General features: G+C 36.7%; 1 protein-coding gene and 3 long non-coding RNA genes across 7 annotated transcripts in view; 1 reads left to right on the plus strand and 3 right to left on the minus strand.

Moving 5' to 3' along the window:
- pspc1 (paraspeckle component 1) overlaps positions 1 to 27977 on the plus strand; it is a 189374-nt gene that overhangs the window by 31747 nt on the left and 129650 nt on the right. For both annotated transcript variants that reach the window (XM_082165389.1, XM_082165388.1), the window contains exons 2-5: positions 20424 to 20725; positions 20854 to 20949; positions 21050 to 21246; positions 21513 to 21597. In XM_082165389.1, coding sequence (XP_082021515.1) covers positions 20424 to 20725; positions 20854 to 20949; positions 21050 to 21246; positions 21513 to 21597 — 680 coding nt within the window. The remainder of the gene's footprint in view (positions 1 to 20423; positions 20726 to 20853; positions 20950 to 21049; positions 21247 to 21512; positions 21598 to 27977) is intronic.
- Positions 17034 to 20414, minus strand: LOC309495639. 2 transcript variants are annotated; one of them, XR_014204738.1, is made up of 4 exons: positions 17690 to 17923; positions 17475 to 17535; positions 17231 to 17324; positions 17034 to 17140 (listed from the first exon to the last, which is right to left on the minus strand). It is a non-coding gene; the product is annotated as an uncharacterized lncRNA (long non-coding RNA). The 2 variants fall into 2 exon arrangements; XR_014204739.1 differs by adding an exon at positions 18242 to 20414 and having other exon boundaries at positions 17050 to 17324; positions 17690 to 18136.
- On the minus strand, positions 23968 to 26509 carry LOC309495655. Of its 2 annotated transcripts, XR_014204762.1 has the most exons (4): positions 26496 to 26509; positions 25943 to 26106; positions 24566 to 24660; positions 23968 to 24052 (listed from the first exon to the last, which is right to left on the minus strand). It is a non-coding gene; the product is annotated as an uncharacterized lncRNA (long non-coding RNA). The 2 variants fall into 2 exon arrangements; XR_014204763.1 differs by lacking the exon at positions 23968 to 24052 and having other exon boundaries at positions 24204 to 24660.
- LOC309495662 lies at positions 26515 to 27442 on the minus strand. Its single transcript, XR_014204770.1, has 3 exons — positions 27153 to 27442; positions 26893 to 26920; positions 26515 to 26739 (listed from the first exon to the last, which is right to left on the minus strand). It is a non-coding gene; the product is annotated as an uncharacterized lncRNA (long non-coding RNA).

The raw sequence follows: 27977 nt of genomic DNA on the forward strand, positions 1-27977 counted from the left end.
GTTCTGCACTGCAAAATAAGAGTCCTTCATTGTGTGGATTCTTAACGCCTTTATTGCAACTTTTTCATATTTTTTCCATCAACCAGACTAACGAATGGCTCGACACAACCCGTACTGGGGAATAGACTAGACAGGGCTTTCTTCTTTGTAGACCAGAGTTCTCAAGTGAAAGTGAAAGTGAAAGTGACACGTGACGGCCAAGTATGGTAACCCATACTTGGAATTTGACCTCTGCATTTAACCCATCCAAGTTAATGCACACACATTAGGAGCAGAGTAGTGAGTAGTTAACACACACACACTGCAAACGTGGATACACACACCCAGAGCAGCGGGCAGCCTTTGTGTGGCGCCCGGGGAGCGATTAGGGGTTAGGTGCCTTGCTCAAGGGCACCTCAGTCATTTCCCACCGGCTCTGGAATCGAACCAGCAACCTTTGGGTTACCAGTTCAACTCCCTAACCACTAGGCCATGACTGCCCCGGGGTTTGCTATTTTCCGAACTGTAAAGTCAAGTTTTTTAATTTATTTTTTTATCATGAACCACGCTGTGTTTTATTCCTAAGTGACTATATAATGCATTTTACTTAAAAAAATCTAAATGTTGACTTTCAAAAGTAGGCGCGTCAGAAGGCTATTCACTCTATTTTGGTTCATTTTTGGTGTGCGCCAGAAAGATGTTCAAGGAGACTGAGACGCGCTAAAGCAGCGCATCATGTTGTTTTCTTTATTTTTCAAAGGCATGACATTTTGTAGTCATTTTGAATGTACACAAATAAAAATATACATTTTACTGTTTCGAATGACAGAGTATTAAACGACAGAATATTAAGTTATTTCCCCTGCTGAGCAACAAATCCAAGTGATAGCGCCGGTGCATCGCTCGCTCACACAACCTGGCTATTATCAGTTCACTTCTGGCATTGCTAACTTGACATCACAGCCTGTTCATTATTAAAATAAAACACAGTCAACCAAATATATAAAAAGTTATTCTGCTTAATTGAATTGGTCTTTTGTACAATATAAAGGCTGTGCCGCACAGTCCTACTTGCTGTTATTCCAAACTCATTTCCCTTGCTGTGAAGATTATGAAAGCCTATGGGACTCGACTGAAGTATGAAGCCTTCTTTACATTACTAGTTAGCATCCAAATGTTACATTGCAAATATGGAAACTTTGGACCGAATGAGAGATGAGCGAAACCAATGTCCGTACAGTTTCAGTTTCGATTAAAATAAATTTGTTTAGGCTTGGCGTTTAAAATAGGCTAAATGTTGTTTATAATAAAGGACACAATAGGCTATTATTATAAGCTATTAGGTTATATTTGTATTATACGTGGCTACTTATTTTTCATTCTTGTTGTTTTCTGAATAGGCTACCATTCATTTAAGGATTTGACATAGGCTACAGTAAGGGGAAGTAAATAGACATATATAGCCTATATGTTATTAATAGTGTTTATAATGTTAATGTTGTATTTTATTTACCGGTCTTTTACACTATTTCTGAATAGGCTAATAATAAAATGCGTTTGTTTCCCTCTCAACATGACCGCTGCGCACAAGCGCACATCTTTGAGATATAAATTAATACATTTTAATAAAACACAAGGCCTACATCATAAAACTCAGAAGAGTATGTATTTTAATACCTCTGTTGTTCTCTGTTGCACAACACAACGGAAAATGTACAACACAACGGAAATAAGCCACAACACAACGGAAAATGTACAACACAACGGAAATAAGCCACAACACAACGGAAAATGTACAACACAACGAAATAAAGCCGCAACACAACGGAAATGCTCCCGACCACTAGGGCTCTCGGAGCGCGATAAAGTTAGTTTTCCATGCCACTGAGTCTAAAACATTTAATTACACCACTATTAGTTTTAACAGTATGTAGCTAACCATTGTATATCGACATTTATTAATTCAAAATCACCTACGCGCATTATAGCTGCATATTTATACTCTAGAATGCTTTGACGCGCTACCAGCACATGATCCTTAAAGGTATAGCGGAGGATCTTTCCAAATTTTAGATAAGACCCGCCCTCTCCACTTTTTGAAAAGTTTGATTGATTCACCAGAATGATTGACAATTAGGAGGACCAATAGTTTAGACTACCCACCAGGAAGTAAAACATCCTCCGCTATACCTTTAAGGGAACGTCCACCAATTCTTTCAAGATGTTAAAACATATAATTTGTATTAATTAAAATGACTTTTAACATTCAAAAACAGACATGTTCCAAATCCAAAGCTTTATTGTATTGGTAATAGACTGACTTACTACAGCTGTTTTTTTTTCTTCCAATACCTCCCTTCATTACAGTAAACAATTTTTTTTAGGACATTTCTGTAATATAATAAAAAAAAATATTTTATTTTTTTTATCGTGTTTCAAAGGTTGTAGTTCCTATTAACCAGACTGACTTACAACAGGTGCAATTGTGCCAATAGCTCCCTATATGCACAGTACACAATTTGTTTTTTATAAAAACATTAGGCCTACTTTTTTCATGTACTAAAGCTTGTGGTAGGTTCCTAGTGACCAGACTGACTTATTACAGATGAAATTGTGCCAATACCTTTCTGTAATTCTGCAATTCACCAAATGGTTTGTATTTTTATTTTTCAAATTATATTCTAAATTATACGTTTTAACCACTTAGTGGAATTCCCAGACGTTCCCTTAGGGATCATGCGCTGTGGTAGCACGTCAAATAATTATCCAGTATAAATACACAGCTATAATTTACGGAAGCCCTGAACCGCAACGTAAAAAAAAAAAAAAAAATCCCAAAAAAAAAAAAAAAGTCTAGCATTTCGAGATTAAAGTCGAAACATTTCGAGATTAAAGTCGAAACATTTCGAGATTAAAGTCGAAACATTTCGAGATTAAAGTCGAAACATTTCGAGAATAAAGTCGAAACATTTTGAGAATAAAGTCTAAACATTTCGAGAATAAAGTCGAAACATTTCGAGAATAAAGTCGAAACATTTCGAGAATAAAGTCGAAACATTTCGAGAATACAGTCTTCTGTAGAAGTTGCGTGTGTGCTTGCCGTTATTTCACATGAAACAGGCATTCATGCGTGTGCGTGCGTGCGTGCGTGTGTGTGTGTGTGTGTGTGTGTGTGTGTGAACTGGAACTACACAAATAATAATAATAGCTTTACTTTTATCTTGCCTTTCAACAAAAGGAAAATCTACCAACATGGCATTAGGCTATAGGACGTTATAAAATATACTGCGCCGAAATAGACTTTAGCCTACAGGCGAAAACACTTTTCAGACTGGATCAAGATATCCAGCTGAATGAATGCATGAATGAGGCATTTATATAGCGCTTTCATATGTTTACTGTAGGCCTACACTTAAAAGCGCTTTAAAATCATTTCAGAGAATCTCTCCTCAACCACCACCAGTGGTTATATTATATAATATATTATATTTGAGAAACACACACAAAAAAGTCAGAATTGGAAGCACGTCCTATGCCCCAGTGGACGCGCGCCGTTATGAATGCACACACACGCAACTTCTACAGAAGACTGTATTCTGGTACGTTTCGACTTTATAAATTCACCTACGCATTGCATCAGCTGGGTATGCAGGGTAAATGACGGCTGTTAGCCTACCATGGTCGCCCTCGCCCAGTAATTTTTTTTAAATAATAAATGAAGATATAAATCAATATAATTAGTTGTAAATTATTATTTATTTTTTACGGTGGCCCAGTAGTGCACAACACAACGAAATTTAAAAAGCAAACATAAGTTCACAACTAAGCCACAACACAACTAAATGAATCCACAACACAACGGAAAATGTACAACACAACGAAATAAAGCCACAACACAGCGGAAATGCTCCCACTAGAGGGCTCTCGGAGCGCGGTAAAGTTAGTTTTCCTTGCCATTGTTCTATAGAGACGTTTCTTTATTCTCGAAACGTTTCGACTTTAATCTCGAAACGTTTCGACTTTATTCTCGAAACTTTTCGACTTTATTCTCGAAACGTTTCGACTTTATTCTCGAAACGTTTCGACTTTAATCTCGAAACGTTTCGACTTTAATCTCGAAACGTTTCGACTTTAATCTCGAAACGTTTCGACTTTAATCTCGAAACGTTTCGACTTTATTCTCGAAACGTTTCGACTTTATTCTCGAAACGTTTCGACTTTATTCTCGAAACGTTTCGACTTTAATCTCGAAACGTTTCGACTTTAATCTCGAAATACTAGAATTTTTTTTTTTTTACCGTTTTTTTTTACCGTTTTTTTTTTTGCGTTTCAGGGCTTCCGTAATAATTCATGTAGGTGATTTTGAAGTATATTTTATGTCGATATACAATGGTTGCATACTGTAAAAACGAATCGTGGTATTGATAAATTAAGACTGCCGACTCTATAGAACAATGGCAAGGAAAACTAACTTTACCGCGCTCCGAGAGCCCTCTAGTGGGAGCATTTCCGCTGTGTTGTGGCTTTATTTCGTTGTGTTGTACATTTTCCGTTGTGTTGTGGATTCATTTAGTTGTGTTGTGGCTTAGTTGTGAACTTATGTTTGCTTTTTAAATTTCGTTGTGTTGTGCACTACTGGGCCACCGTAAAAAAATAAATAATAATTTACAACTAATTATATTGATTTATATCTTCATTTATTATTTAAAAAAAATTACTGGGCGAGGGCGACCATGGTAGGCTAACAGCCGTCATTTACCCTGCATACCCAGCTGATGCAATGCGTAGGTGAATTTATATCTACACAGAAGAAAGCCCTGTCTAGTCTATTCCCCAGTACGGGTTGTGTCGAACCATTCGTTAGTCTGGTTGTTTGGTGAAAAAAAGATGAAATGTAGTTGCAATAAACGCGTTAAGAATCAGCAGGCTGACAAATCAGAGGAAAGGGGTGTTTCATTCCCGCGCACGTGTAGAAATCGAATATTCAAGCTGTTTATTCATTTTTCTACCTCAGAACGAAAAACGAAAAATCAAGCTGAATTCTTGTTTTTCGTTTTTTTGGAAAAAATGAAAAATCGAAAAAGGAACTGTTTTCTCATTTTTCTACTTTCAATATTAAATAAAAAAACGACTGAACGAATGATACACGGATTATTGTGGAGTGTTTTCATTTTCAAACTGACCAACCGACAAAAATTCTAATCTAAACACCTTGAAGACTAAACCAAACTGCCGTTCTATATACTATATGAGCCATTGAGACTCATTTAAACTAATAAACTCATCTATCTATCTACTTCAAACTAAATTAAACTTCAAACTAAATTAAACTTCAAACTAAATTAAACTTTAAACTAAATTAAACTTCAAACTAATTTAAACTTTAAACTTCAAACTAATTTAAACTTTAAACTTCAAACTAATTTAAACTTCAAACTACTAAATGTACTTCATTTAAACTAATAAACTCATCTATCTATCTATTTCAAACTAAATTAAACTTCAAACTAAATTAAACTTCAAACTAATTTAAACTTCAAACTAATTTAAACTTTAAACTAATTTAAACTTCAAACTACTAAATTTACTTCATTTAAATTTATAAACTCTAAACTCATACACTCAACTCAACTCAACTTTTATTTATAAAGCACTTTCAAAACCATTAGAATGGACCAAAGTGCTGTCCATAAGTAGGCTAATCAATAACTCTGAAATACATACAAAACATTAAGTTACATTAAAACAGGACACAAGCGAATCAAACAACAAATCACTCACAGTTCTCAGACCTGATCAAACAGCAAAGGCTTGATTAAATAAGTAAGTCTTCAATTCCTTTTTAAAAATATCCATGCCTGATGAGGTTTTTAAGGATAATGGCAACACATTCCAAAGTGCAGGAGCCGCAACAGAAAAAGCGCGATCTCCACTACGCCTCAAGCGAGACCGTGGGACGGTTAGGAGCATGTTCTGAGAGGAGCGAAGGTGACGCTGAGACTGATAAGGAATTATCATGTCTTTTATATACTCAGGAGCTTGATCATGTAGTGCTTTAAAAACAAACATCAACACCTTATATTGTATTCTGTATCTAACAGGTAGCCAGTGAAGGGATATCAATAAAGGTGTTATGTGATCCCGTTTTCTGGTATTTGTTAAGAATCTCGCTGCAGCATTCTGGACACGCTGAAGATGAGTAACCAGTGATTCACTTATGCCCAGATAAAGAGCATTACAATAGTCCAGCCGGGTTGAAACAAAGGCATGCACAACAATCTCCAAGTCCTTGTATGAAAGGATTGGTTTCAGTTTAGACAGTTTTCTTAACTGAAAAAAAGATGATTTCACAACGCTGTTAACTTGACGATCAAAGCGTATTTCAGAATCGAAAAATACTCCAAGGTTCTTTACATAACTTTGCATATTGTTGGACAGTAGTCTATTATTTCCAGCCAGAGCATTCCCAAGCTCCTTGTTCCCAAACATAATAAACTCAGTCTTATCCTCATTTAATTGTAAAAAAATATTTGCTAGCCATCCCTTTACCTCAGTCAAGCACTTATAAAAATTTGTAAAAGATGCACAGCCATCACACTCCAAAGGAAGGTACAGTTGTAAATCATCAGCATACAAGTGATAGTTAATCTTATGCTGCTTAAAAATGGACCCCAGAGGCAACATATATAGTGAGAACAGAGTCGGACCAAGGATTGATCCCTGAGGAACCCCCCAAGAAATAGCAGCGGATGCAGAGACATGATTTCCAATTTTAACAGAGCACGTCCTGTCATGCAAATAAGAGGAAAGCCACTTAAGGGCTACACCATTGATCCCTACATAATCTCTAAGGCGGTCTATTAAAATTGCGTGATCTAAAGTACAAAGGCTGCACTTAAATCTAACATCATTAAGGCAATACTTAACAAAATATCATTTGTAACCTTCAATAATGCTGATTCTGTGCTATGTTTGGTCCTAAATCCAGACTGAAAAATATCCATTATGTTATTTACAATCAAGAAATCTGTAAGTTGATTATGGACAACCTTCTCTAAAATCTTATTCATAAAAGGCAATTTCGAAATAGGTCTGAAATTTTTTAACTCATGTGAATCCAAATGATGTTTTTTTTAAAACCGGCTCAATAACAGCATGCTTAAACCCTGATGGTACAGTTCCATGATATAAACTACTATTGATAATCAATAGTATACTAGGACCAATAGTGTCTACAACCTCTTTAAACAATCGCGACGGGAGAGCGTCATAGAGTGAGGTAGTCGGCTTTAAATGCATTATTTTCTTTTCCAACTGAGCTAATGTAATAGATTCAAATTTATTTAAGCAACGAAAAGGGTTAATTATATCGGCTACAACATTGCCTACAAACACAATATTCGACCGAATAAGAACAACCTTATCAATAAAATATTTTAAAAAACTCTCACACAGATCCTTAGACGGGGAAGGAAAATAATTAATAGACGGACTCAGTACTTTATCTATAGTTGAAAATAGTACCTTCGGATTATTTGCATTATATGATATAATTCGCGAAAAATACGAAGATCTAGCGGCTCTTACAGCGTATTGATAGTTTGATAGAGATTCTCTAAGAATATCATAAGATATCTGCAATTTATCTTTCAGCCACTTATGCTCTGCAAGCCGACAAACCCGCCTCAAATTACGCGTTACATCATTTAACCACGGTCGTTTTTTAACTTTTTGATATCTCATTTTAAAAGGTGTAACATTATCTAAGATCTCAGAGCAAACATGATTAAAAGAGTTCACCAATTCATCAGGTCCCACAACTGACAATGTGGTAGGCTCAGTATGAAGGGCTAATTCAGTAAAAGCAGTTGAGAACGCACTAGGTGTAGAAGTAGTGATAACCCTGGACAAGAATGATGGAGGCTGATGACAGAGTCAATTTGTTGTAAAGGTAAAATTAAACCTAATAGGCATATGATCTGAGATCGCCATTTCTTCAACACAAATATTTTCTATCGTTATCCCCAAAGAAAAGATCAAGTCAAGTGTGTGGCCATGATCGTGTGTTGGTCCGGAGACACACTGAGATAAGTTAAAAGAATCAACTAAATTCAAGAATTCCTTGGTCATGGGTTTACCAGGACAACAAACATGAATATTAAAATCACCCATAATCAAAATCCTATCAGCCGATGGAACAACCACAGATAAAAACTCACAAAATTCATCAAGAAAATTCTTATTATAACCAGGAGGCCTATATATCAAGGCACAAATCACTGGCGAGGGCAAGTCAATCTTCATTAATTGAACTTCAAAACTCTTGGAACTTTCAACAGGCAGTAACTTGCACTTCATCATGTTATTAAAAATAACAGCCAAGCCTCCACCTCGACGATTACTTCTCGAAGTACTTAAATAGCTACATCCCCTTGGTAAAAGCTCAACAAGAGGACTCGTATCAGCGTCATTTAACCAAGTTTCAGTGATAAAAAGAAAGTCCAGCCCATACGTTACATAATAGTCATTCAGGATGAATGTTTTGTTGACAACTGAGCGTGCGTTTATCAAAGCCATAAGCACTGTGGTCGACTCAATGGACCAATTAGAGGAAGAAACAGCACTTAGCTTCATTGCCCCAGCTCGTCTCACGGAGCGCACATTTGAATGCACCGCACCTCCGCGTCTCGTCTCTCTCCGTGTAGTCCAACGCAATGATGTTGATGTGGCAGGCAGAACATGTATCAAATAGAAAGGCCGCGACTCCGCCGTTGGTCTAACTCCACTATTCAGGATCCTCAATTTCTTAAGTTTCACCAAGACTCCAGCCCGTTTGCCTCGTCTCCTGCGGCGGCTCCTCTTCCAGCATGCGCATCCAGTTACCTGACAGACTTTCATCGGCGGCTGGAACATGCATGGCTGTTCAGCGAACAATTTCAAGTTCAAATCACGGCTGCACATATCCAAGGCCGTAGATCGAAGACTTAGCAACGAAAGGTGATCATAGATCAACTGTGAGCAATCCAAATGATTGATAAAACATAAAAGTAAAACAAATAAACAAAAAACAGACATCCTAAATGTGGAGCGACTTATAAACGAATTAACTTAACTCATAAATGAATAAACTCTGAACTCTTAAACTCATTTAAACTTATAAACTCTAAACTCATTTAAACTTATAAACTCTAACTCAAAAACTCGTACACTTATAAACTCAAATTTATACACTTATAAACTCTAAATTCATAAACTCTGAGTAAACTTCAACTACTTTAAACTTCTTAAGTTTAAAGCTCCCAGCTCCCAAGCAACTCCATAGCAACCAAACTTGAGTCACATCTAGTTATTTTTATTTTTATTCCACTTTTTTTCGGCGCATAACTCCTCCCGCAGTTTTTGTCACAGACCCATGAATGAGGTGTCATAACATGTGGCTTATTTAGGAGAGGTGTGCTATGACTTTTATAAGCGATCGGGGGTACGGTGTTCGCCCCAGGGGCGAAAAACGGGCCGAAAAAAACGCATAGACTTAGGCCCAATCCCAATTCTATTTTATACCCCTTCGCCTACCCCTAACCCTTCGCCTACCCCTAACCCTTGCCCCTTGAAACAGAGTGTCAAGGCGTAGGGGTGAAAATATTCCCCTAAGAAATGGGAAACCACTACTACACTGTTACATGTCATTATACATCGTCGCTAGCGCCTACGTCACAGGAGATGCGCCAATGTTTATTACAAACTTCCAAGATGCCGTCGTCAGCTGTAGTCTTGCGTGAGTTACAGCTATTTTTTGTATTTTTCTTCTGAAGTTTGCAGAAAATAACGAAGATGGCGATATCTTCGACGCCTAAAAGCTGCGTTCACACCAAACGCGAATAGAGCGTCTGGCGCGAGTGATTTCAATGTTAAAAGACGCGTTTACACGCGTCTGGAGGTCTTGCGGCGCGAATGAGGCGTTTAGTGCGGCGCGGTGGACGCGAATTCGCCTCATTCGCGTGTCCACTTCGCTTCAAACTTTTGCTTTTTACACGCGTCATATTGTTAACGAACTTTAACGATTTTTTTCCAACTGTTTCTTTGAAGAACATGACCGTAAATATGAACACAAGATTGAATGTGACAAAGAAAATGATTATTGGCAGTCATGTTGCCTCTGTAGCCGGTGTATGCAGGTACATTTCTCATACCCCTTCGTTTGAAGTGTGGTCCCGAAAAATCTTCGTTTCAAGGGCTATCTGGCCCTTCCCCTTCCCCCTACCCCTCCAACCAAAAGAGAATTGAGACAGCCCTACCCCTTCACGTGCACACGCAAAACAGAGGGGAAGGGGTAAGTGAAGGGGTAAGGGGTAGAATTGGGATTGGCCCTTAACATTGCAAAAAACTTTGACGAGTCATAGCTCTGAGCGAGGATGTCGCAGAAACATGTAATTTGCCACATTTGAAGAGGCTGAGAGGCTCTGTATAAACATACCTCACAATGGGGTATAAGTTGCACCCTTGGGGGGCAGGAGCTGCTCAAAGTTTCCCATTGACTTACAATGGTGTAGGACGGCCAGTGAAATGGGCCGTCCTACACATTGCATAGGGATTTTGTATTGAACATAGCTCTGGATCACAGTGTCATAGAGACAAGGGGGTGGGCTCATTTTACTCAGACGACCAATCAGTCTCTCAGGATCATTATGAATCTTTCAAGCCATGCCCTAGCAACCATTTAGAGCACCTTAGCAACAAGTCCCATAGACTTCCATTGAAAGAGACCAAAGGGTTATCTCCGGACTGAATTGTCATAGAAACATAGGGGTGGTGTCATTTGACTCAACACTTCCTAGCCCCTCCCTAGCAACCATTGTCGAGCACCTTAGCAACCAAAATCCAAAGAGGGAAGTCTGCTGCCAAGCCACTCCATAGCAACCAAACAGAGTACCCTAGCAACCAAAATCCAAAGAGGGATATCTTCCATTCTGAATGTCACAGAGGCATGGGAGTTGGTTTATATCATTCATAGTGACAAGAAGCCTTTGCAGTTTCATCATTGGCAGCTGCCAAGCAACTCCATAGCAACCAAACAGAGTACCCTAGCAACCGTTTAGCAAAACATATATCTCTGAATCAAAACATCGTATAGAGATGGGGCTTGGCTCTTTTGACCAAATCATGGTAAACTATGGTAAATCATGCTAGAATCATAGTAAATCATACTAGAACATGGTAAATCCTGGCATACTATAGTAAATCATGGTACACTATGGTAAATCATGCTAGAATCATAGTAAATCATACTTGTACATGGTAAATCCTGGCATACTATAGTAAATCATGGTAAACTATGGTAAATCGTGTTAAATCATGGTAAACCATGCTAGCAACGTGGTAAATTATGCTAGCATCATGTTAGCAACATGATAATAATGCTAACATTATGCTAGCTAAATGCTAATCATGTTAGCATAATGCTAGCAACATGCTAATAATGCTAGCATGATACTAGCTACATGCTAATCATGTTAGATTCTTGCTACAAACATGCTTGCAAACATGTTATTCATGTTAGCATCTTATTAAAAATATGCTATATATAACAACATGTGAATTATCCTAGCTACACGTTAATCATGCTAGCTACATGCTAATCACGCTAGCTTTTGCTAAAAACATGCTAGCATAATGTTAGCAACATATTAATCATATTAGCATCATGTTAGCTACATGCTTGCTACATGCTAATCATGCTAGCAACATGCTAGCATTATGTTAGTCACATGCTTATCATGCTAGAATGATGTTAATTTTGTTATCATTTTGTTAAAAACTAGCTATTTGCTCATTTTGATTTTGGTTGGCTATAACAGGGTCGTTTAGAAAATGGGCGTGTCAAAATACACTCAAACGTCTATAAATCCTAAATAAAAAGTCAGAACTTCACAAAAATTGATGAGCATATGTAACATAACATGCTAAAGAAGCATGGACATTTTTATGGAGATCGGACCATAGCTGGCGCTATAACTGTTAAAATGCTTTAAAACCATATATTTCCTATGGTAAATTGCCTGTATTGGCTGTAAATGGTGTTTTCCTTCTATGATCATAAAATATTCATATAATAATGTTCAAAACCAGTGCAGTGCAATTCTCTGGACTCATTAATTATCAGAAAAAGTATAACTTCTTCATTCGGATGGCTATAATAGGGTCACTTCAATATGTAGCCTTGACCAAGTGTCCCTGAAAGCCTATATCTCTTAAATGAATGCCCAGATCTTCTTAAAAACAAGTCAGAACAAGCATGAAAAATGTCAGAAAAATGTTAAAAAAGTGAAAATGAATAGCATGGCATATTAAGCCAATAAGTGGTATTTTACTGCCCCCTGCTGTCATTTCATCATACTATTCCCTAATATTGTTATATAATTCATATTTAGACTTTATAAAATCATTATTTTAACATTTACAATCACATTTTGTCAAAATTCATCTATTGGACTATTACTATTGACAATTGTGTCACAGTGAGAAATGTGAATCCTAGAAACAGAAAGTAAAACGGTGAGCGCCATTTACGCCACGCCCCCAGTACAAATTCACTCATAACTCGAAAACTGAATGTGTCTGCGCGCTCTCCGGTTCCCGAGATTTAAGTGAAAAACCAAATTTTCATTCATTCATTCATTCACTTCAACTGTAAGATGGAAGCTGTAATACCACTGTTGTCCACTAGAGGGAGCAGCAGGATTACACGATCATTTTATTCGCTTTCAGTATAGGGAAACAAACAAATGGAAAACATATTTGTATTTGTGTGTGTGTGTGTGTGTAAGCATGCTTCATGGAGTTAACATGGAAAAACTGCTTAGCTTAATTGGTGGAAACCAATGAGTTTAAAATTAAAGTGAGCCAATAAGTGGTCCTCTACTGCCCTCTCCTGGAAATTCTACTTATTAATAAAGTCTTTTCACAGGTGCTTTTGCATTCATATTTAGACAATATAAAATTGCTTGCATGAAAATCACTATCATAACTCACTTCATTTGTACTGAGCTCTCAGTTTTGACAATTCTGCCTCTTAATGATTAATGTGAAACCTGAAAATGGTGTAGAGGAGATTTGCAATAATCATTTTGTTACCTATCATTTATTCTATATAATATCTAGGCCTATATCTACAACAAAATGTGTGTGCATGTGTTCAAGCATGCTTAGTTTATTAAGTATTATTGTTCAAGCTTTTCATTTACATTTTAACAACCAGAAGAAGACCACTCATTGGTTCATTATGCTCACTAAAATATTTTCAATTTTACTTGTTTAAACTTTATAAAATAATTATAATAACATTTAAAATCATATTTCGTCAATGTTTATAAATCCCATAGACCCACATTGGCGGTAATACTAATGTTGTCATTTAGAGGAGGCCACAGGATTAGACATCTGTCATGTGCTTTCCTGTACAGCTTTCCTGTAGCTTTCAGCTTGAGCTACAGCTTTCCTGTAGCTCAAACAGTAGAGCGTTGGCGCATGCAACGCCAAGGTCACGGGTTCGATTCCCAGGGAAAGCAAGAACTGATAAGAATGTAAATGTGTACCTTGAAATGCAATGTAAGTCGCTTTGGATAAAAGCGTCTGCCAAATGCATAAATGTAAATGTAAATGTGTACTCCCTTGTTCCCAACAGTTAAAATTATAAATAAATGCATGCTTCAAGTTCTCTACACAAATTAGGATTGTTTACCATATAAATACTCAATATTGTTCAGAGGAATGCACGTTTCAACAGTTCATTATAAAGGTAAGTTAATCGCTGTTGTCTGAAAGCTTGTCATAGGAACAAAAATAGTTTTTTCCATACGGTCTGATATCAGTGTTGCACACAGAAAGACAGGATTGCAAATGTTCGTCTGTACATTTTAATTAATGCTCTGTGTACTGTGTTTGTGCATCGAAGGAAGTCCACAAATATGTCTTTATTCATCTGGTATGTATTTCTGATGCTTATTGTTTACATTGAAGAGTTCTGAGTGTTTTGTCGCGGCTGTAATTTGGTGCTAGAAATGCGCTAATTAGCATGTGTTTATTTTACAATCGTTTCGTTGTATTTACTGTATTCTTGCACTTTGCATTGAGTATATTGATATTTATGTAAGACAGAGACCTGATCGTCTAATCTGTGTGTATTGTGCATGATATTATTACTATTGCAAATCATGTTATTGTAACTCATATCTTAATAGAATATTATTAGGGGCCAAGCACCGAAGGTGCGGTGGCACCTATTGTATCTGTTCCTGTTCTTATTATTATTCTTCCGCCATGGGAGTCTATGGCAGCCCATAGAACCGATTGCGGGAAAGTTGTAATGGTTTGACATTCTGATAGAGGACAGTCCCAACATTAAATACACCAATTTTGGTGTGTCTAAGTCATTCCCTCTAGCGCCACCACCTGTCCAAAGTTTCACTCATATTTACACTAATAACTTTTGAACCGTAAGGCCAATCAACAAAATTATTTTTCTCTCTGATTCCTGACGATTCGATTGCACCCTATGTCATAATTTTCCGCCATAAAAATGTGGCCGCCATTTTGAATTTTCCCAAAAAGCTACTTTTTCGAACTCCTCCTAGGCCGTTGCTCCGATTTTCACGAAAATTGAACCAGATCATCTACAGACCATGCCGACAAAAAGTTATGGAATTCAAGTTGATTCGCTTAACCATTTTCGATAAACCAACGAACAAATTTTACGTAGCGCTTGCGAAAACAGACGTAAGGCTCTATCTCCGCAACGCTTTATCGGATTCAGACCAAACTTGGTATATTTCATCCCAAGCATGACCTGAGGCTACATGCTGTGTTTCGGCGCAGCGCCACCTACTGGTCCGGAGATATAAAAAATGGCTATTTTTGCTTATAACTTCTGAATAGTTTGTCCAAAAATCATAAAATTGGTCTCGTTAGATTCAGGCCAACATGCTGAGTCAACTGATATCCAATTTTACCATATCGGCCATTTTGGCTGTCTGCCATTTTGAATTTTGTGCTAAAATGCTGTATTTTAAGAACGCATGAAAGGATTATTTCGAAACTTGGTATGGGTCATCAGCATGATTTCTTGAAGGAGCGTGAGAAGTTTCAAAACAGCGCCACCTAGTGGTTCATTTTTTCCCCAAATGCTTATAACTTTGGGTGTGGTCGACTTATTTTCACGAGACTCATCTCATTAGACTCCTGAATCCTTGCCGAGTCCAACGATACCAAACATGCTAGGTTTCGCCTTACGGTTTGTGTAGCGTTGTGATTTAGCGCTTAAAAAACATTTGCCAATATCTTCGAAAACCGCTAGTCCGATCGAGACGAAACCACCGTCAGAAGTTTGGAAACATAGGTCGATAGCTAAACACTATTGCCCAAATGCGAAAATATTGATAGTATGGGGGAGGAAAATCCAATCAAAGTCATGTGTCAGTAATTTTTTACGTGTTTTTTCATATAAATGTCTATAACTCCGAAGCGAATTGAGATATTTTCACCAAAATTGACACACATATGTATGGGCTCACTTTGAGGACACGTAAAAAAAAATGGTGGGACTGAGCCTCTTGGTGGCGCTATAATAGAACAAAACATGAAATTCCCATTGACTTCAATACAGTTTTGTGAAATAAAATGCTATACTAAACAAATGCATTGGTGTAATATTACGAAACTCAGAATGTGCCATCAACACCATCCCCTGAAGGTACTCAAAATATTTCGAGACAGCGCCACCTAGTGGTCAAAAGTTATAACAAAATTTCCAAAAAGGCTAATAACTTTTGAATAAATCTGGCTATCTTAATAGATTCCTTGGGTTAAGCCGAGAACATAGATACCAAGTATTCCTTATTTGGCCGAACTTCCTGTCAGCCATCTTGATTTCCATTCAAAAGCTACTTTTTCGAACTCCTCCTACACCGTTTGTCCGATTTTTCACCAAAATCGAATCGTATCATCTCCAGACTGTGCCGACTAAAAGTTATGGATTTCGTGTCGATAGACAAAGCCATTTTCGTGTAGCGCAGCAGCAAAGTTGAGGCATGATGCCAAAAGGACTATCACTGCATGAAAATTGGGATTTCCGACCCCGTAAACGGCCGTAAATCTCCCTAATTTTCGGCAGTTAACGACAATTTACAGCCTGTGAACATCGCGTTCGTCTGTGCCGAATATTGTCGGAAACGAACCATGACGTATGCAGAGCGCTTGCGCCGGAGGTGTGAATGGCTCTAATTACCATATGAATAGCAGCTCCCGCCAGAGAAAGGCTTGAATTTCCTCACTCACTATTGGTTGAACCCACGTGGTTTAAACAAGAAAAATCACTCGTGATTGGTTGGCAGATCTGTTACTATTGGTCACCCTCGCTCATTATAAATTCAAAAAATTATAATATTTATATAAATTATGATATATAAATTATTTTTTTATATTCATAATATGCTATTCTGTGGTATATTCATGTCATTGTTAACCTATGGACTACGCTATTATTACCATCAAGGACATGAATTTATAAAGGAAAGGAAAATTTGCCGGGGACATGCTGTTTATTCAAAGAAAGAGCTTTATTAGCACAAACACAAAACAATATACACCTATGTACAAAGCATAGATCATCTGCACACACAACAAATTGGAAGCTCAGTGTCTGTTTTCATCTTCGGAGCTGTAGGTGACTAGCGGCGTTCTCTCTGAATTCGATCCACTTTGAAAACGTCTGTGGTGCGTCGCCCTGTATTTAGGAGTCGCCTCTAATCTCGACTGCAGCGTAGCACAGAGCTCTGTGAGCTCCTGGCTGGTGGTTGAACTTCATCGGACATCAGATCTATGGTGGCGCACTTCCAAATGCCCACGTCATCCTCACCTAGCACACCGTCTCGCTTCTAGCAGCAGTAAAAACAACCAATACAGACAATCAGTACTGTGATGCACTGTGTATGGACACAAAACATCTATTAATGCACGTGAAAAATAGTCACATTGACTAAAAATCGTACCCTCTTTCTTCTCGCTCGACTCCGAGCTGAACTCTTCACAGCTTCGGCCTGCAATGCCAAATCTGGTTGTTTGTACCTGAAGCTCCTGCGTACTGTCTCGTAGTACGTCTTACAGGCAGCTGGAAAACAATTAAATGAGAGTGATATGAATAAAAACAACGCAAGTCACAGTAAAATGAAACAAGGAGAAAATAGTAAAAGTTACTTACAATGTCGTCATGATCAGCGTCATGAAAATCTGGACTTGCAGACATAGCTCTGAGTAAATGTGAGGTTACGCCCTCGTTATGAGGCGAGGTTACTCTATGGAAACAAAATGTATGATTAAGATCATAAACTATAACGGATCTATTTTCTTATACAAGCATATTCTTTGAATCTTACCTTTAAAATGTTAGTAAGTTTTTATGAAAGTAAAAAAATAAAAGAATGTAAGATTTTTTTTTTTTTTACCTTGCTCCAGTTCGTAGCGCCCACAATTTGTCTCAGAGTTGTGAAGATGGCATACTGCTTCCTGTAAATTACAGGATTATTTACAATTATTAAACAAATAATAGCCATCACTCCCATGACCTCTTGCTTTATGATGAAATCATGAAAAACAGAATATTCTTACATTTCACAAGGCCTGACAAAATACAAAAGTGACCGATGAGATGAATACTTACTGGGTGTCAACAGGTCTTTGCTCAGAGGTGCGCTAGCATCTTAAGGGCGAAAAAAAACAAAGAATATTCAAAAATGTACAATTATTGAAATCAAACAAAAAGGTAAGAATTGCCACACTCTGCTCTTCTAAGCAAGACTGTCTGAAACATGTCATTAAGCCAATAAAATAAACTGTTACCAAACTTGATTCTCAAGCAGTAAGTAAAGACCAATTTATAATTATGCGTCGACCTCCCGCTGTAGCTACAGAGTAGGCTGTGCAACATGCTGGTGTCCTCAATGGGCTGCAGCTTCCTTCATACATTATTGAAGCGAGTATATCTTGACGCTTATACAGAGGTAATGTAAAATAAAATATATAAAGTTAAAGAATTTAATTTTTAAACTGCAATTATAAATTAAGAGAAAACGATTACCCCTGATATTCTCATCCGAATCCAATAATACTGCAAAATAGAAATTAAATCAATCATTTGTATAAAATTTCAGGCCCAATTTGTATCAACCGATTTTATATTTCAAATGTATAAAATATCTGAAAATGAGAATACCATTTCTAACAGAACCCTCCGATTTTTTTTTTTTTTTTTGTGCTTCCTCGTAACGTTAAGTTAACGTTAGATCTAATCACCTCATCGTCCTTCTAGTCTGCCTGGTAACGTTGTGACGTTAGGTGTCACATTCACGACGCACATTTATAAATTAGACAATTCACCTTTAAACCCACCTTGCATCATCTGTGAACCCCGTAGCAAGCTGCTATATGGACAAGCTAACTTAGTTAGCAAAGAGCTAAGTTAGCCAGTCAGACTCAGAACTCTATGCCATGCTGCTATCGGTTTACGTGCAGTTTAGTATCCCAAATTGACATATTCTCTCGTGTACAGCTAAAATAACATGGAAACTGAACATGAACCATGAGCAGCAAGCTATTGTATTGTATTGTATTTTTTTTAGAATTAAGTTAATACCTTTTAGTCACCTGGGATAAAACTCCCCCTGCTACCCTCATTTGCATTTGTAAAGCTCACAGCAGTCTCATTTACATGTTAAAGCATTAGAGGGAGGGGGGTCACGGGGCAAGCAAGTCCCACGTCAATTTCCGACAATTTCCGACAGTTTGCAGTGTTGCCTTTAAATTGCCGTTTGCAGTCGTAAACCTGAACTTCCACGACAATCTACAGCGCCAGTAACTGTCGAAAATCCCACTTTTCATGCAGTGTATTCAGGTTTTATCTCTGCAATGCCTTGACATATTGACACCAAACTTTGTATGTGTCATTGTCACTTCACTCTGACCATATCACGTCAGTTTTGTAACTGCGCCACCTATTGGTCGAAAGTGATAATCAATTAAATCATATGTTTTATTACTGTTTATATGATTTTTCAGCCATTTCGCCTAAAATCCTATTTAAATGTCTTTAATTGCTCATTGTTGCAGTTGGTCTGACACTTCCAGCAATTTTGGCATTTCTTGTCGTCTTATTCTGCTTGGCCCCGGTAATTGCTGCTTGCAGCTATATTTTGTAATTTTAATTCTTGATTTCTTAATTGTTTTGTTTTTTTATCATTACTACAGATATCACCACTACAGATATCCACTACAGCTTCACTATTAGTAGAGACACGCTGCACATACAATGCAATCACACTCTCACTAATGCATTAAAATAAATTTAATCTTGCTGTGCTATTTTATCTGTACATGATTAGAACATGCAGAAATCTAAGAATAATTTTTCTTCTTTTGTAAAAGCCATTTCAGACTACATGTAACATGAGCATTTTGTTACTAATCATTTATTTAAAATAATTATTTAAAAAATTGGTGACACTATAGATGGCACTATAACTTTTAAAAACCTTTAATAAACATATATTTCCAATGGTAAATTGCCTGTATTGGCTTTAAATGGTCTTTTCCATCTATGATCAAGATGGTTATATGCTAGATGAATACATTTGTATGGGCACAATCTCTGGTCACAGTCAAAAAATTATGACGATTGAGCACTATAGGAGGCGCTATAACATGAAATAAACATGTAAAGGGCTATAACCACTCAACCGTTTGTCCGATTGACTTGAAAATTGGCATGCAGTGTCTTGGTCCAAGGTGCTATGCATGTCTACGAGGACACTGGTGTATCTCGAAAAACATGGCCGCCATCTGCCAATGAAGTTTGTGCACCTATAAGACATGGTTAAGGAAGGCCGATCAGAACGAAACTCAGTGGGCATGTTCGACTCGTGGCCCTAGAGGTCTGTAAGAATTTTGAAAGAAATCGGCCACTAGTTGGCGCTAACGGGTTTTATGTCTCTGTAATCACGTGGTGTTTCACACATCCACACAATATGCATATCATTTGATAGATCTCCTCATTCTGGACAACTTTGCCTCAAGAACCACTGCTGTCAATCAAATAATTTGTTAAATATTTGTGATTATTTGAAAACTATACTTTTTCGAACAAGAGGGACAATACATCTTTTTAATCTAATCTTTATCATTATCCAGCATTAGCTGATAAACAAATGTTTAAAACCATAATTTATTTCAAATAATTAGGGTGCACTGGTACTATAGATTGATATTTTATGGTTTCAGGCCTACATTTAGGTTCGGCCTAGACCCCAAGAGCATAGTTGGCATGAAGGTCTTAAATGCTTGAACCCCGTTAATTGCTGCTTGCAGATATATTTTCAATTATCACTGTTTTGATTATTCAGGAGACAAGGACACTTGCAGAGATTGCTAAGGCTGAGCTGGACGGCACGATGCTGGGGAACAGGCCCATCCGGATTCGTTTTGCCACACATGGGGCTGCACTCACAGTACGAAACCTCTCACCAGTGGTGTCTAATGAGCTTCTTGAACAGGCCTTCTCACAGTTCGGCCCAGTTGAGCGGGCAGTCGTGGTGGTTGATGACCGAGGACGACCCACAGGCAAGGGGATTGTGGAGTTTGCCAATAAGCCTGCTGCCCGAAAAGCCTTGGACCGCTGTGCAGATGGAGCCCTTTTGCTTACAATGTAATAACTTTTCATTTTCACAGTATGATCTGTGTTTATCAGTGATTGACCTGTCTGTATATCAAATATGTTAAATCAAGTAAGAGAGTTTTAACATGGATTTTTTTTTATTCATTTTTTTCCTTCAGGTCCCCTCGTCCAGTCATTCTTGAGCCAACAGAACAGTTTGATGATGAAGATGGTCTATCAGAAAAACTGTTGCAAAAATCAGCACAGTATCACAAGTATGTATTTAGATAACTGAGATTAATTGCATTCCATATGCATATAGTATATCTAAAGAAAAAAAAAGTTTTAAATTAACCACAATAATCTGCAATACAGGGAACGGGAGCATCAGCCACGCTTTGCACAGCCAGGCACCTTTGAGTTTGAGTACTCATCTCGCTGGAAGGCTCTGGATGAGATGGAGAAACAGCAGAGGGAACAAGTGGAACGCAACATACAGGAGGCAAAAGAGAAATTGGAGGCTGAAATGGAGGCTGCCAAACATGAGCATCAACTCATGATGATGAGACAAGGTAGTATGCAGTTTTACAACATATTAGTTTTCTAAAAGAGCCACTTATTTTGCCCACCACAATGTTGTGAGGGAAATACTTAAATATTTGGATATACTTTTTTTTTTTTTGCTTGAAAAGGCATAAATTGTAATGAGGAACATACATGAGTACACAATGACTGTGATCTCCCACAACCAGTGTGTTGTCTCGTTTCCCTCCTTCAGGGAACAGTACTTATATTCTTAACTTTGTCATTGTAAATATTTGTGGACTAATACCAACAGATCTCATGAGACGTCAGGAGGAACTGCGACGCTTGGAGGAGCTCAGGAATCAGGAGCTGCAAAAACGCAAGCAGGTTGAGATGAGGTGTGCTTTTATTCCTTTTTTATTATTATTATTATTCCACATTCCCAATGTTTTCCTTTAAACAATTTGCAAATTAACCTTTTAATACCGAAGTGTCAAAATAGGAATGATTTGAAAGCCTAGAGTCTGAACTTTACAATGAATGATGCCAATTTGATTAACTTCTAAGTAGTGCCAAGTTGCAGATAGATAAATAAATAAAAATCATCATTTGTGAAATACTTTTTTGTACTATGTATGTAATGCGTCAAAAACATCTTAGAGCTCAGATAGTCATGTGTCATATGTCATTTTAAAAGTCTCACGGAGTAGAGGAGTGGGCTTTGACTAAACTTGAGCGAGTTTTTTACGTGAAGCCTCGCAAGACCCACATGTAAATAATATACGGATGCGGCATTTATGTCACGTTTTCGCTCGTAACTTCATGAAACATGCTCCGATCGTGGACAATGGCACATCATTAATTACAGCAGATTCTCACGATTAAAATTAGTCAATTAAAATAAGTCCATGAGTTGATCAACATAATCCATTGCGTCGATTATGCTGTAACTTTTGATTACTTAATGCTTTCACCACAGCATTTCCTACAGATGCAGCTCACATGTAGGGGAACTTCACTAAAAAAGAATTTTCCTCTTACCTTATTTCCTTCCTGAGCTATTGCATGTCAAATAAGAAAGATATGTAAAACTATAATACCCCCCCCGCCCCCCCCCCCAAAAAAAAAAAAATACAGTGAGGAAAATAAGTATTTGAACACCCTGCTATTTTGCAAGTTCTCCCACTTGGAAATCATGGAGGGGTCTGAAATTGTCATCGTAGGTGCATATCCACTGTGAGAGACATAAGCAAAAAAATAAAAATCCAGAAATCAAAATATATGATTTTTTTAAAGGGACTATGTGTAGCTTTTTAGGTATTTTATTATCTAAAATCAATATTTTTATTCATAAATATGCCCTCAATGGTGTACAAATACCTATGCCAATGATCAGACTAATCCTCGTAAACGAAGAATTTATTATCTTTATATACATAGGACGGGTAGGTCAACGGAGGCTTCCATGTAGTTCCGCCATCTTGAAAAACTATAATAGCAGAGAGGGACAAAAAGTACTAAGCCAAGGCGTTTCCACAACGCATTTTCCCCATACAGAAATGTAATATATGTCAATATATGTAAATTACATATATAATGTTAGTGCCCATGTATGTCTGCTGCATATATGAGAATATATGCAAAATTCATATATGTAAAACACATACACATATATGAAACATATATTTCAAAATATAGCAAAAATGGCCGTTTTCATGTAAGTGCCATATATTTTCCCGTATATGTACATAAATGTGAAATATATGTAAGGCGCATATATGTATACATGCATATATGACGCATATATGTATACATGCATATATGACGCATATATGTATACATGCATATATGACGCATATATGTATACATGCATATATGTACTTATTTGTATAGTACATACTTTCACATATATTAGGGATACAAATCTTATATCTGAATGCCTTGAAATTAAATGCCTATAGTTGGAGATTTTGTCTATTGTGTGAATACCAAATATAGTATTTTAATACAATAATGCAGTGTTTTCTTTGTCATTTTTGACAAATACATCCACAAAGTACCATAACCATATGCCACAGCTTTAAAAATGCATCAGTATCACATGCATACGTACACTGTAAAACTTTTCACTGTAAATTTACAGTAAAATACTGGCAGCTGGGTTGCCATCCACATACTGTATTTTTACAACACTACTACAGTAAACAGCATTTACAGTACTCCACTGTAATTACCAATTATACCACATTTTACATTATTAAACTTGTCGACAGCAATAAATTGTATTTTTACAGGGAATACTGCTTTTATTATTACATAATTAAAATATTATACTTTAAGGTTTCATAAGAGTAGTCACACTAGGAAAAAGAAAACAAAATGTTCTGGGTTTTAAAACATTTATTTAGTTAAAATGCCATCTGTGAACATGTTGGCTGAATTACTTTTTAAACATAAAATGCAATTTTAACACTTAACAACAAACAGGTAACAGTTAGCACTTAATTAAAGGAATAGTTCACCCAAAAATTTAAATTAGCACATGATTTACTCACCCTTCAAGTCATCCTAGGTCTATATGACATTCTGCTTTCAGACGAATACAATCAGAGTTCTATTAAAAAATGTCCTGGCTCTTCCAAGCTTTATAACGACAGTGAAATGCTGTTTCTTTTTTGAAGTCCATAAAAGTGCAAACGAAATCCCATTCAAAGTCTGCAAGGTTTTGCAGAAGTGAGGACACCTGTAGGCTTACAGTGGTGTTCTTGTTGCACAATTTGGCCAGTTTTCTTTGAAGTTACTTGTCCTTTCTTTGTGTTTGATCCACGTCCAGGATTGATGTCAAGAATGCATCTAAAAGGCAGAAAAAAACAACAATTAAATATTATTAACTGAGTGTATATATATTGACAAAGAGAGAAAGCACAAAAGCTGTCTAAAACTGAACATGAAAAAAAAAAATGCAATGTTGGATGTTGTGATCAATAACTGATATTTTTTCTGCCCTGATAAAATACATCAACTCAATGTGTCTGTTTACATGCAACACTGTCAACTAACTACATTTTTGGAAGTGGGGTTGCCAGATTTAAAGTTTTATTCTACAACTTTTGTCTACTCATCACCCAGCTCATTAACAATATCATCCCCTCATCAGGTCCATCAGAGTATCAGTGGAAAGGCAGTCTTTAGACTCTCCGTTTATATAGAGCACACACTGCCAGAATCCAGCCCAAACATTTGTGACAGAAATAATTTAACTTAATTGCAAGCCTTGCAATGTTTATTGCATATATGACAACATGATTTACCAGACTAAAATGCATGTTTGCACCCAAAAATTTAAATTCTGTCATTATTACTCACCCTCAAGACTTTTGTTCATCTTCGGGACACAAATGAAGATATTTTTGATGAAATCCGATAGTTTTGTCCTTCCATTGATAACAATATCATTGCAACTGTCAAAGCCCAGAAAAGTGGTAAAAACATTGGTAAATATATAGCTACAGTGGTTCAACCTAAATATTATGAAGCAGGGTTTCTGCACATTTTTTAAAGTCAAATTTAAGGCTTTTTAAGACCTTTTTAAGACCCGAAGAAATCAAAATTAATACCATGCATTAGGGGAGTGCAATATTGACTAAATATGTCTCGATCGATATTTTCAAAGTTTTCTTGATAATAATTAGATAACATTTTACTGATTGTGTTTCTGTGCTTGGTGCCATGGCTTGTTTAGGCCTGTTGACAGCTGACTGACAAAGATATTCATATTTTTCATATTCTATGCAGTGGTCAGTTTACAGCACTGACAGAAATTAACATTTTTTATTAAGGGGTAATATTTGCCACCTTAAATTGATTTCAAGGGGCATTTTCACCTATATATGGACATTTGTAGATGTTTCAACAAGATATCTTTCACATCTACTGCAGTCAGATTCACCCGTGTTCACGCTGAAGGAATCACTCACATGGCTGGGCACTTGTATGACACATCAAGGATATTAAGAGGCAAAAAGCAGGTTTAAACATTGCCCCATTTAAGTCAACAGGGTGCAAATTTTAAAAAGAGGATAACACGGTGTAGGCAACACCGATTTTTGTCGTTGTTCTCTGTATTGACAGCACTCCAAATTTACAAAAAAAATGAGCTCAATGTTAAAATTGACCGGAGTTCTCCTTTAAGGTTGCACTAGTTACATGGATTATTTAAACAATGTTTTTACTAGCTTTCTGGGCCTTAAAAGTTGCAAAGACGTTGCTGTCTATGGGTGGTTCAGAAACCTCTCAGATTTCATCAAAAATATCTTAATTTGTGTTCTGAAGATGAACGAAGGTCTTACAGGTTTGGAACGACATGAGGGTGAGTAATTAATGACAGAATTTTCACTAATCCTTCAACTGAAAACAACTTGCACTGACATATCTTAAAATATATGACTGCCACTGTTTTATCTCAAGATGCACACCAGTAATGTTTTTTTTTTATGATACATTATTATAAAAGCTGCTTAAATACCCTAATTTTATTAAGGCCTAGACCTGGCTTAAGCTCTGTATGGAAACCAGGGCCATATTGTTCATACCAGTAGTCAACATAATAAATACTGTCAAGTCAAGGTTAGTGACAATTCAGTCTAATATATATATTATATATATATATATATATATATATATATATATATATATATATATATATATATATATATATGAATGGCAAATATGCCAATGAGTAACCTCTGAACAAACTCAAGGTGCTGCCTCTTCTTGGTACTGCAAGCTGAACTCATAGGAGGAGGCAAACAGCGCTGCCAGGCCAGTGATGAAGTCAGGCTGTGATCCTTCACACACACCTTGACCTTCCAAACTTAATATCCAGCACTGGTTGCTTAGAGATTGACCTGTAATGGAATAAAAAATAAATAAAAAAAGAATATTAATAGGCCTAATTAAAATAACTACTGTGGGTTCCACTGTGGTTCGATGTAGTTGTCTATTCATAGTTCTATGAATAAAATTTTTCAACTAAAAATTAAAATTGGTTAGAATGCTAGAATGCACTGGCATATTTATGTTTCTTTTAAGCATAAACTCAGTTAATTTTGACTTATTCTTTCAGAAAACAAGACAATTTTTACGTGTCTATTAAATGCTTCTTCATGTAAGAATTGTAGATATCTGGACTGGAAACAAAATAAAAACACTAATTAAAAAAACATATTTTGCAGTGGGGTGAGTAAATGATGGCTTTTCATTTTAGGTTTCATCTACCCCTTTAATGTTTACATACCAGGAAATAAGTCGGACTTTCTGGCAAATGTAGATTGCTGGACATCAGCAATGCAAATTCCTGAAACAATTTTTTAAAAGGACAGCACAACCTTGATCAACAGAACCAAAACATAAAACATATTACAGATTAATGAGATTTGCTTAATAATCTCTACTTATCTGCTTGAAGGATAACACCGTCTAACTTCTTTGAATTAGGGAGTAGTTGTAGGACCATGGGATGGCAATCAGGAATAGGACCACTACATTTGAAAACAGCATTAGGAACATGGATTTTCATGTGCTAGCAAAATTCTGACAACGATTCAAAAGCACGATCACAGACCTGACAGAATTTGACAGCATTTTTTTTTACCACATAGACTATAACTGTAACACTACTTAAACACACTTACATTAACAATGGCCATCAGATTACAAAGCCTAAAACGAAAAAAATATATATCAAATGCACGTCATGCAAATAGCATGGTAAAGGTTGCCTATTATATGAAATGTCTAAGTTAACGTTACTTGGTAAAGAGGTGAACAGAGTCAGTGAATTGCTTGCGCGGCCACGGTAGTAAACCGCGATCAAACCAAATAACGTTACGTGAAAACAATGTAGAAATGCGAACGCAAAAAAAGATAAATAATAACTTATATATTGGCTTACCGTATCACTCAGTTGAACAATTCTCCATCTTCTCAAACTCTAAATCCCACTTATCGTCCCGCGCAGATTATTCAATGACAAATTCTTCCATCCGTCCTCAGGTAGCTGCTACCTTTAACGTCGTCCAGCTGCGTCACAGGCAACTAATGTTTGAAACACGAACCGAACCTCAAAAAAGCTTTAAAATTGCTCACAGATTCGCAGACATTGTTTATCTTGATAACAGGAATGATTATTTGTTCAGTTGAATCCCGCTGACGAAACAAGTTTGCCTGTTGTAGCTACCTAACGTTACTGTCTGCTCGCATGACGTCACATTTGAACTGAATTGAGCGCGAAAGAAATCAATCCCACAATGCAATGCCTTTTCAGTCAGTATGATGGTATGATCCTATGTAACGAATTTATCAGGACGAAAACAGAAATGTGCTGTATATTTACAGCTGTTCTGTAAAAGATACAGCTTAATACTGTATTATGGAAATACAGTACAATTCTGTAAGAAATTCGTTGTAAATTTACAGTAAAGGGTTACAGTGTATGTTTACATACATTTATTAAATATGAGGAAAACCAATATGTATGTCACATATTTATAATTAATGTTGTCTATATATGCGAGAAACCAATACTATACTGTAATATATGCAGATGGTATCATATATGGATGAACTCAAATATTTTCTTCACATGTTTGGACACATAAATGTTCATATATGTTGCAGGCATATATTGTGTTCTCAGATAAGTCAAATATATGTATAGATATATGTTGCAGGCATATATTGTGTTCTCATAAGTCAAATATATGTATAGATATATGTT

Source organism: Leuciscus leuciscus, assembly GCF_965113295.1.
Source record: "Leuciscus leuciscus genome assembly, chromosome: 3".
In the NCBI taxonomy this organism is placed as follows: domain Eukaryota; kingdom Metazoa; phylum Chordata; class Actinopteri; order Cypriniformes; family Leuciscidae; genus Leuciscus; species Leuciscus leuciscus.